The sequence below is a fragment of the Leucopleurus acutus genome (genome assembly GCF_964270905.1).
Source record: "Leucopleurus acutus genome assembly, chromosome: 18".
Taxonomy (NCBI): Eukaryota; Metazoa; Chordata; class Mammalia; order Artiodactyla; family Delphinidae; genus Leucopleurus; species Leucopleurus acutus.
This window is the reverse complement of record NC_139160.1, coordinates 73,498,898-73,510,209: the sequence shown is the minus strand read 5'-3', so window position 1 is coordinate 73,510,209 and position 11,312 is coordinate 73,498,898. Positions and strand designations below refer to the sequence as shown.

The 11,312-nt window shown below is 47.4% G+C and overlaps 1 protein-coding gene across 1 annotated transcript in view; it reads left to right on the top strand.

The window, feature by feature from the left end:
* Positions 1-5,586: 5,586 nt before the first annotated feature.
* Positions 5,587-11,312, top strand: part of EFNB2 (ephrin B2) — a gene marked incomplete at its 3' end in the record, with an annotated part of 42,869 nt that continues 37,143 nt past the window's right edge. The window contains exon 1 of the mRNA XM_082859202.1: positions 5,587-6,290. Within this exon, the coding sequence (XP_082715328.1) occupies positions 6,169-6,290 (122 nt within the window). The 5' untranslated portion in view covers positions 5,587-6,168. The remainder of the gene's footprint in view (positions 6,291-11,312) is intronic.

The window sequence follows — 11,312 nt, the reverse complement described above, 5'->3', positions numbered from 1 at the left end:
CAGGAAAGAGGATGTCATTGTTAATAAAACGCACCCAATCCTTTCTGTGCTACAGCAATGTGTAGTAATTTGTTTTCTTCATTTGTTTCCACTGGTTTTGTAAAAAGTTCAAATTCTTTCCCAAACTATTAGCAGTTCAGATGTTCCCTAATTTATTAAGTATGCCTTTATTCACAATTTGTTTTTTAAAGTTGCTCTTAATGCATTATAGAATTAACTAATAACTGTTTATTTTTATTACAGTATTTAATATATGTAGTTATTGCCATTTATATTGTGGAGTTTGCAGAATTAAATCAATTGTATAAACTAAACCTTTAAATTAGCTATGTGTGAGGACTCTTTAATGCTTGCAAAGAGGGGAAGGGGTTTGTAGTTAAAGGTTTACTGCTCCAGTTTCTCTTACGAAGATGTAGCAAATTAGGCTGTCTGTGTCCTCAGTTAATTTCTGAGTTAGTTGTGCTAGTAACATATGTTCATAGCTTTTCTGTATGGCCACCAGTACTTCAAGAATTTCCCCCCAAAATAACAATAGTTTACAAAAAAAAAAATTGCAAAAGAAAGTTTGTACTTTTTAATTTTCTGAGGTAAAATAAGTACAGAATCCTGGCCAATTGAACTCTGTATGCTGTTTCTAATGCCTCATTTTATATTCGGGTCTTTCTTAACTAAAATTTCTCCAAAGCTGTTAATAAAACCAGAGCTTCTGTTACCATTTGTCCCAATTTTCTGCTCCTTTACCCCAGAACCATCCATCTGCTTTGTATTGGCCATAAGAAATTCTGAAAACAGTATATCTTAATTTTTGAGACTTGCCAGTCCATCCAGGAGTCTTATAAACAAATACCAGAGTGTTATTAATTAGCAGAAGGACCACCGAAGGTAAAAAATCTAGAACGGGTGTTGAAGCCCAAGCAGGAGGCCCCATTCTTTCATTTGTTGAATTGCCAGTTTTGATTCTTCACCATCACCTTTGTTATTTGTAATGTTTCTTGTTTACTCTTATGTTTTGAGGGTGGGTTTGGTTTTTTTTTAACGTTCTGTTGTCCATAGGGAGTTGCCAGTGGTGCGGTAATTTGCTAATAACACTGCACTGTATGTTTTGTAGCAGATTTGCCATAGTTGGTTTTTAGATGATTAGATGGCATTGTCTGATCTATTATATATGGTGTATCTATAATTACTAGAGTAACTGACTTGCAGCTAGGAAGCAATGGAAGGGGGATACAGAGGGCCCAATAGAAATTAAAGTTGGTGTCTGTATGATTGAAATGCATTTTAAAAGAAGATTGTTCCTTACTTGAGCCGCCAGTGGTTGACCAGAGGATGTTGGAACAGTCTTGTTTTTTATACATATTTGTTTATATTTCCACGTCTAAAGCCAGTAGGTTTCAGAGTAAAAGAGTAAAATCATCGTTCAGTAGTTTTACTGTCACTCAGGCAAAGGTGTGTGTGTGTTCAGTAGTGTCAGTATCTTCTAAGATTAATACAACTGCTGATCACTAAACCTGGTTTATTAGGGTTCGAATAAAATGGGCTTTTTGTTCTTTGTATACATTTGCATGATGATTGTTGCCTTCCTCATTTTCCAGGCTTTCACCATCGATTAAATTTATGACAACATGAATTAACAAAGGAATATATAATTGCAATTGGCTCTGTTGAATAGCTTATTGTAAGGTGGGATAAAGGAGCAAAAATGGTTTGATGGACCCATAATAGGAGATGGGTTGTCTCCTTGTGACTGCTGTCAGTAATACCCCTTATATGCTGAGAGCAGAATTTAACTTTATTATAACATACAGTATGTGTATATCATATCAGTCCGCAAAGTGGGAGTCACAGAAATGCTAAAGTTAATGAGTGATAAAAGTGCACAGCTAGCTGTTTTGTTACCTGCCTGTTTATCTCCACCGAACTACCTAGGCGAATTTGGAATGGTGACTAGAAATAGCTGGCCCTCTCAACTTGTTGGATTACATATAAGGAAATGAGGTCTTGAGCCAGGTACCCTACCTAGTTGGAGCCAAACCTGTATTCTTTCCACATAGGCTGCTTTTGCATTAATAACGTTATAAAAGCAATGATAATTTGAGCTAGAGATTTAAATTACTGTAGTGGAAAATAATGGTTATTTTGATTCCATAAAGAATAGGTATGGTCTGTAAGGTATGAGTTAAGAAACTTCCCAAAGGGAAAAATGATTCTTTTGACCAAGAGCCCCATGTAATGACTAATACTTTTCCTACCAAACTAATAAGTAGATACTAACATGCTACAATGTGTAATAGGAATTTTAGAAGCAGATAGATGGACAGAAACGTATGGCGAAGTTGATCTAAAGAGTTTTACTCTTGTTTTGAAAGGTCTTCCCGTGGAATAAACCAAGCAAAGTGTCATTTGTGGGAGAGTTCTAAAAATTTCAGTGACTTGTATGAGGTAAACTGCATGCAGTTTAGTAGAGTCTTCCAGCTGTGTAGAAAGTTCATGGCTTGGACAAGTTTTAATCAACATACATAAAGCAGAATAATCTTTCTGTAACGTTACATTTAGATAAGGCTTTTGTTCTTTGTTTTTATAGGAGTTAAAGATGTCTTTCGAAGTACGTCTTAGAATCAGTGGATTACTGTACAAGGAATATGTAAGAAACAACTATAAGTTCTAAAGACCAAAGCTTGCGTATGGATTCAAAAGGGGCAGAAACCTGACTAGTAAGGCACACTTACTTGGGCAAAATTCATTGCCCTCTTATTTTTAATTTTTTTTTTTTTTTCTTTTTTTTAGCGGTACACGGGCCTCTCACTGTTGTGGCCTCTCCTGTTGCAGAGCACAGGCTCCGGACGCGCAGGCTCAGCGGCCATGGCTCATAGGCCCAGCTGCTCCGCGGCATGTGGGATCTTCCCAGACCGGGGCACGAACCCATGTCCCCTGCATCGGCAGGCGGACTCTCAACCACTGCACCACCAGGGAAGCCCTGCCCTCTTATTTTTAAAACTGGAACTATCCAACTTTTATATTTGCCACTTCATTCTACATTTATTCAAATTTATATCCATCAACATTTATACTTGGCTATGTCTTTGAAATCCCCCCAATTTTTATTAATTAGGCTTTTAGAAATTTCTTCCTTAACTCTGGAAACAGTTGAAGTAACTTTCTTTGCTGAAATAAAATCTCATTTTTTGATGTCGGGTTAAATATGTGATGGTAGAATTACAGATTTGCAAAAATAACCACGTTTCTCCAACAATTGTAAAACAAAAGTCCAAATACAAAGAGGTATTCAACTGATGAGACAGGATTTAAAGTTTCAATGTCTTGTACACGCTGATGTTGCTGATTTTTTTTCCTCGCATGATATATGTACAATAGATACAAGTGGCTTGAGGTGATGCTTTTAATTACTGAAATTACTCTAAAGAGCAGTGGAGTTGCTACTGCTGATACTTTGCACATAGTTTCTACAGCTAATTATATTTACTGAAAGTAAGTTAATACATATTCACACACTTAAGTTATACAATAGGAATCTTTGTGTAGGGATTTATTTTTTGGTCAAATACACACTTTGTTTTAAAAAAAAGGAAGCAGTTTAAACATGTACATTTACATTTTTCCCAAGGTAAAGGGCTTTGGATTTGACAGTATCAGATTTACTAAAAATGGGAGCCAGGGTTATTTTCAGACAATGCAAATTTCCTTTATTTCCTCTAGTTTACTTGGCGAGAGAGCATGTAGGTGCTAAGAGTTCACAACTTAAATTTCACAATATAGGTTTGCTAAATGTGAAACAGTTACTGAGATACACTCAGTTTTAGTTCTTTTAAAAGAGTATATTAAACTAGATTTATATTAAATTTCAAATGAATCCCTTAAATGTTGTAAGCTTATTAGAAAACGACTCTTTTGCCTTTGTGAAATAATACCGCCTGCTCCTTCCTGGTTTTTCAGTCCTCTGGGAATCTGACGATGACTTCGAATCGGTTTACTGTCTTTGAGCCTTTAAAGAAAAATGTTTCTTCAAAGTGGAGGCTTTCATTTAAAACTAGAAACTGCAGAAAATAAAGTTGTTTTCTTCGTTCACATACTTGGAATAATATGAATGTATTCGGTGCCTCGCGTGCCTCAGTGTTTTCGGTCTTAACAAACTAGTCTTCACAAGTATGTAACACTCCCAGTTAAAATGTACATTAACGTTTAATGTTCAAAAAACGAATACTTAACTCACCCATAAAGCCCTACAAAAGTTATTACAAAGAAGAGTGAAAAGAAAACATAAGTATCTAAACGAGATGTTTTTACCATATATATTTTCTCTTTTAAATTTAAATTCGTGGATAATTTGCCTTAAAAACAAAAAGAATTTGTAGGAATACTGGCCGGTTCTTTGCTTTTAAAACATTAAGGATGAGAATTGTTACATTTGTACTGTGCCTGATTTGTGCCGAGCTCTCCCTGCTGTTGCTCAGGTCATTTCTGCCGACCCTCCTTCGGACCCTCTACGCGGTTAGCTGCGCGGGGTCTGGGTCCGGGTGGCCCGAAGAGTCGTGCTCTCGTCGGCAGAGCGCGCAGGCCGGCCGCTAGTGGGCGCTGTGGGTCCGCGGAAGCGGCGGCGCGGTGGCGCTCGTCCCAGAGGCTCTTAGGCAGGCGCTTCGCCGGGAATCCAATGGAAGAATTCCTGCCGCCTCCCTGTTTCGGCGCTATTCGTCACGGTCACCCCTAAATTCCCGGTCACTCTGGGGAGGTATGAGCGCGGCCCGGAGGCTAATTAAGGAGAAGATCCCGCGGCGGGCGCGGGTGTGCCGCCGCGCACTCGGGGAAGAGGTGCTGCCTTCGCGGGAAGCGAGGTGCGGAGGGAGCGGGGCCCGGGCGGCCGCGCCCCGGGAGTCGGCTGCCTCGCCGGCGCCGCGTCCCCGGGAGTCGTTTTGCGTCTCCCGGCCCCACTGACTTAGCTCGGGCCCCAGCCGACGTTCGGTACCGAAACCAGGTGTGAAACACGTCACTGAGAGGCCTGGTGGGCGCGGCGAAGGGCTGCGCAAGCGGGGTGTGAGCCAGTCTACGCAGAGGGCGCTCTGCAGTGAAGGAGGGAGACCCACGGGAAGCCCACTGCCTTCCGCTCCGCAGGGAAAGTTTCGCCCTCGACGTTGTACCTCTGCTGAAGTTTGGACACTTGCCGGGCAATGAGAGCGCGTGCTGGGCGCGGGGGCAGGTGCCCCGGGCTGTCCCGCTCCCCACTCGCCCGCCCCTACCGTCTCGGGGGGCGCCGGGTGCACGCGCAGGCCCGTCTCCTTCGCGGGCTCCCCCGCGCGCCGCTCGCGCCGCCGCCCGGGACAGGGGGCGGGGCTCACCTGTCAGCCCGCGCCCCGCCTCGCGGCGCCCAATGTCGGGCGGGGGCTGCTGACGGACCGGCCGGCCGCCCAACCGGCTAGCGGCTGCCGAGCGGCGGGCCAATGGGCTGCGCGGTGTGGGGCGGGGCCCCGCGTTTATAGTGCTCTGACAGCGCGCTGGCCGAGCTGACTCTCCTCGGCGGGGACGGCGGCGCCGGCTGAGGCGAGGAGACGCGCGCGGAGCTGGTCCCGGCGCCCTCCCCGCACACAAAGGCCCGCGCGCATCCGGCGCCCGCGGCGAGCACCGAGCCCCTCCTGCCTGCTCCGCGGGCTGGGAGCCGCGAGGACTGTGGAGGCTCCTGTGCGCCCGGAGACGCCCCTCGCCGCACGCGCACCGCGCTCCGCGCTCCGGGACATGGAACCGCGCCGAAGCGGCGCCCGCGCGCTCGGGCCGCTGCCCGCCCCCCTGGATCTATAGTGCGAGGCGGCCCGCCGCCTCCGCCGAGCCGTCTCTTGGCCTTTGTGTCCCGGCCGAGCGCCCTCCCTGACGCCCCGCGCCCGGCACCCTGGAGCGGCACGGGAGCCGGCTGTCCGAGCTGCGTCCGGCGCGGCGACCCGGAGCCCCGAGCCCGCCGCGCCGCCGCGCCCCTCGCGTGCGCTCCCGCCCCGCGCTCTGAGGGCCCCGAGGGGAGCGCCACCGGCCTCGGCGCCCGCTGGAGCTGCTCGGCGCGCCCCGGAACTGCCTGCAGTCTCTCCCTTGTCTGCCCAGAGGATTGGGGCTCCCGGCCCGCACCTTGTCCCTCCGACGCCAGGAGTGCGCGGAGCTGGGAGCGGCTTGGCCATGGCCGTGAGGAGGGACTCCGTGTGGAAGTACTGCTGGGGAGTTTTGATGGTTTTATGCAGAACTGCGATTTCCAGATCGATAGTTTTAGAGCCCATCTATTGGAATTCCTCGAACTCCAAGTAAGTCGCGTCCACGACCCCCCTCGATCGCCGCCCCGAGGTCCGCCGCGTCGCGCTGTCCCGGCGGGAGGAAGGGTCGGGCTGCGGAGCCTCGGAGCCTGTTTCTGGACCCTCGATTCCTCGCGCCCCCGGGTCCCCCACCACATTTTACTTCGTGGAGACTCCGCTCGGCCTTCCAGCCGGAGCGCCGGCCCTAAGGGGCGCTCTCCTCGTCCTCCTTCCCCCTGGGAGCTCCCCGGCGCTAAAAAAAAAAAGGCCCTGTTGACTCGGGTGTCGCGCCCGGGAAGGTGTCCGATGGCGAGGCCTGACCCTCACTTCCTCCAGAGGACGGGAAGCCGGGCCACCAACAGGCTGAGCGGCACGCAGGGGCTGGCGGGCTCCGGAGAGGCAGGGATGCTGCGCTCCTGAGGAGCGGCGGAGCGCGGGCCGGGGGCAGTGAAGCGCACCGCGGAGAAGGGAGCCTGTGCTCCCTGGCACGCCCGGAGCTCGCGCGCCTGGGCGCCGCGCCGCCTGCCCGGGGGGTGCGCGGGGAGCTCGCCTGCTCGGGACAACTCGGGCAGCGGGCCCTTTTCTCCTCGCCCGGGAGACGGGCCTTAGGCTGCTCCCGGGGAACCCTCTGCACGTCGGCCTCTCCCTTTGCTTCTGAACCGATGGCCCCGAATTCTGTGGTCCCGACAGCTAACTTGATTTTTTTAGGGACGCTGTCTGCAAAAGCTTAATTAAGGCCCTGCCCAGTCGACGCAGCTCCTGAAGCCTTCGCGCTTGGGGAGCCTGGGCGGGAATGGGATCCTTGGATCCGACTTGCTTTTATCAAACAGTGCAGCCGGGAGAAAGCCAGGCCTTGCGGAGGTTTTCAGTCCGAGCAACCAGAGTACATTTAGAATTTAGAAGAGGCGATCCATCCATAAATATATATGGCCGTGACTCGTAGTCGTCTGTGCGTTCAGGGTTGCATATTACCTCATTCTGGGGATACATTTCGAATCCTAGCCAAAAATATTTTACAGAATCATGGAATTTTAACCTTGGGAAGCTTGGGGAAAGTATGAAGACACTGGCTGTTCATACTTTGTCAGAAGCAAAGTCAATGACCTATTTGAAGTTGAGTAAATCGGCCATGGATTTAGAAATAAAGGGATGGGGGATCGATTTAAAGATCACATCGTAATTAAATAATTACATCCACTCTTAAGAGTGGTCAGTTTCAGATTCACCAACATGTTAACCAAGAATTCCCTATTAAAGGGCGAAAGACGTCACCGCTGTAAATGGGATGAAACAGAGATTCTTGCAGGATGCTGGTTGGCGCTTCCCAACACTGCTCCTGTGTAGAAGTTACTTAATGCAGCCTCCTTCCCTGGAGCCTGATCTTGGATGGACTTCTTTTTTTTCCCTGGGTGTAAGATCATCGTAATTGCTGAGAAAGCCGCGGCAGTGACGGCTCTCGTCCACCACCGCAGCGTGAGGCGACGGGTGGTGCGGGAAAGCGCGGGGCTGGGACCTGCGGCCCGGGAGCCGGGCCGGGAGCCGGAGGAGCCGCCGGCTTCGCTTTCTGCCTCCAGGGGTCACTCTTTCCTGCGCGATGCTCGCCGCGCCGGCCGCGCCTCTGCACCCCAGGCCTCCTGCTCTGCCCCGCTTGGCGCTTTCGCTCGCCGGCCGTCTTCGGGAGCCGGTTTTTGGTTTGGCGTTTCCCTCCCCGCCCCCCAACAGGATTTAATTTTTACATTTCTATCTTGTTTAAAGAAATTCCCATTAATCCCTTCAGCGTTCGGCTCAGTAGACGTTATCTGGTTTGTAGGATCACAAATACCTACTTGGGGGAAAAAAAAAAAGGTAGAGCAGTCATTATTTCAGCCTAAGGTTTCGACACGAATGTCTTCTTTCCCTCGTGCGCTGGGGGAAGGGAGTGACTTATATTTCCTCACTGATATTTACTCACTAGCCTTCTGTGAGGGTCGGGCTGTTTTTCTGAGCTGTGGCCACTGATTTAGACCGTCCTGGAGGCCTGCTTTTGGAGAAGCCTCCCTCCCCGTACAGACGATGTTGCTGTTGGCGTGATTGCTCCTTGCCCTCAAGAGTAGAATTTCTTTTAAAATTCGCACGTAATGGCTGGCCTAGAGGAAGGGATCATTTGTCCCCTGGAAAAGGTCTGCTTAACAAAGTTGTGCAGCTGAATGCTAGCTTGAAATATCAGAAAGATTTCTTCCTGGATGAATGATATGAAAGAGCCTTTTCTAAGTTTGAGAATGAATTTAAAAAACCCAGAAAAACCCGGTGCCCAGGAGTTGCCTATTTGTTGGGGAAGTCTCATGTTTATTTCCAGGGAAAAGTTTCCGTCAGTAAATGGGATGTGGCAGGAAGGTAATCAAAGGCATTGAAGTTGCACATCAGCTCCTCGGGACTGTGGAACAATTCATTTGTAATGAAGCAGCCATCAGTAATTAGATTTGTTTCATTCCGAGGTCAGCTTTTTTAGCAGGTGGTGGACAGAGGGAGCGTGCAGCAGCTGTTTGGATACAGGGTCCAGAAAATCCTTTGTAAATTCACCGTCTCCATAACTACTTTAATCACACTGTCTGCCTCTCCCACCCCCGAGAGTTTTTGCAGTAGTGGGAAGAAGTTCCAAATACTGAAACGGTAATCACTGCACCCATAGGTTCTGGAAGAGTTGTGTCAGTTGTAGCCATTCAGGTTGTGTAGTTTGTTGGGTTTTTTCTGTTTTTTGGTTCTTTTTTTTTTAACTCTGGAGAGAAAAGCAAAGCCTGGCTTAGCATTTCAGTAGAACAATTTTTTTCCAGCACGATGTTTTTGCCAAAGTAAAATGGTTGGCTCTTAAAAAAATATTGGTATGGTATTCTAGAGTGAGTTACACTGACTTTGTTGAAAATTTCAGCAGAGCATTCATTTCTTACGTCTAGGGGTGCGATTCCCTAGGCACCATATACTAGTTAACCAAGCGTTTTGCTTTTCCCAGGTCATTTTCCCCTACATAATGGTGAATTCCTGATATTGATTGCCTTGATACAAAAGAATGGCTGGATAATATCCAGATAACCTATAATACATGGGCTCCACCACAGTCAGGCTCTGAATAAATACGGATCTGTCAGAGATTGATAAAATAAACTACAATGGATAGTGCTGTTTAAACAGTCCATTCAGTACCATATATAAGCCAGCCTGCCTTCCATTGTGTCTGAAATTCTTATTTTTGTAGGTAAACAAATGCACATTCAGCACGGATTGAATAGCTCCTTGAACTGTGCTCCCCAGTTTGCGTTTGGGTTAATCTTGTCGGTTTTAATATAGAGAGGAAAAAAAGCCCAAAGCACCAAGGGGTGGAATTGTTAGTGCTTTCACATCTACATTCCTCACATTTTGTCAGGATGATAAACTGTAGGCAATGGACTGTCGCTGTTCCACGGGACGACTGAGAAGGGAGAGCACAAAGACGGGGCTGCCGCGAGGTCGCACAACATGTTTGGGAGCCGTCTTTTCAGATGAGGACAGAATTTATTTGGGAATCGTGTGTCCAGGGACTGTACTTTGTAACCTCAGCAATTACAGCTTCGAGCCTCAGAAACGGGAGCTGGAGGTTAAGATGATTCTGTTAAGCACTTGCTTCTAAATCTTTCACAAAGCGCAGCTCTTGACACTTGTCCCAGGATGCAAAGAAATGCAAATGACTCCAGCATTCCGAAGTGTCCCTGACTCCCAGGCTGAAGCAGGGAGACAGGTAAATTAGCTATCAAGCCCCAGACCAGCTGAGAACTGCCGATGGGCATGGTTTCTCCATACAGAGTCAGCTGGAGAGTAAATGGTATGTTTAGAATAATTATCGGTAAACCCTCTTATCTGGAAATTTACAGAGAGGAATCCTCTGGTCGGTGGGTCAGCGTGATAATTACCCGCAGAGGGGCATCGCTACCTGGCCTTGCACTGAAATGCTTCAGGTAGCGCCGGGGAGGTTGAGGGTGACACCCACCATCTGGCAACGGTTCCCAGCGAGGTCACCTAATGGGAAATGATTTGAGATCCCAGCATGACTGCAGTGACGCGTCACAGGAATAGGAGTGGCGGGGGAAGGAAATACAGACTGGAGACCCTCTTCAGAAAAGAAAAAAAAAAATCTAAGAAGGACATTACTTGAGCATTTCATGAAAACTTTATTCTTAAATTCTCCCACTGCAAATTAGACAAAAAGAAGGAGGGCTCTTGTAAGGAAAATAATCATTGAAATGATACTCGGCCCACCCAATCTCCGCCTTCGCTGGCTGCTGACCTAAAGAGCCTGTTTTTCAGGTCATTTATCATATATCTACATAGATTTGCTTATGAGCTCGCCCTTTGTGTGGTGGAGTAGAGCCTTAAACAGGAGTGTTCGACTGTTTAAAATATTTTGGTTAAAATATGCAGAACCCATAGAACTAGAAGCTTCTAGTCGGGAATTAGTTCTTTCAGGGAAGAGCTGCCCCCCATCCCAGTTTTTATTTATTTATTTATTTTTTATTTTTTTTGTGGGGGGGGAGGAATTAGAATGAGGCTGGGAGAAGGGTAGAAGAAAAGCAAAGAGGGAAGGGTAGGGTATGGGACAGGGTTCCGAACAGCTTGGAAAAACTCCTGTGGCTTCATTGTCTCTCTAAAGCCAAAGAACACAAAGACATAAGCAATTCAGCCCTTCTCCCATGATGGAAAATGTAAACCGTGGACATGGCTCTCCTGTTTGACTTGTTTAACTCTCATTTTAAATTCAGTACTATACGAGCCGTGTGAACTCTGAAGATTTCTTTAGTAATCCATTTTGTAGTTCCGAATCAAAAACAAAGTGAAAGGGTCTGACACAATTTGCTTTTATTTTTAGGCAAATCAACCCTGGTCATAGTTAATAAGGGGATTACAACCCAGACTGGGTCTTTACAGATGTAATGTAAATCAAGGGCAGAGTATAAAGAAACTGATCCCTTTTGATTGAAGTATGGTAAAAAGGCATAGAGAAACTAGCAGCGGTAATCTGATTGTATG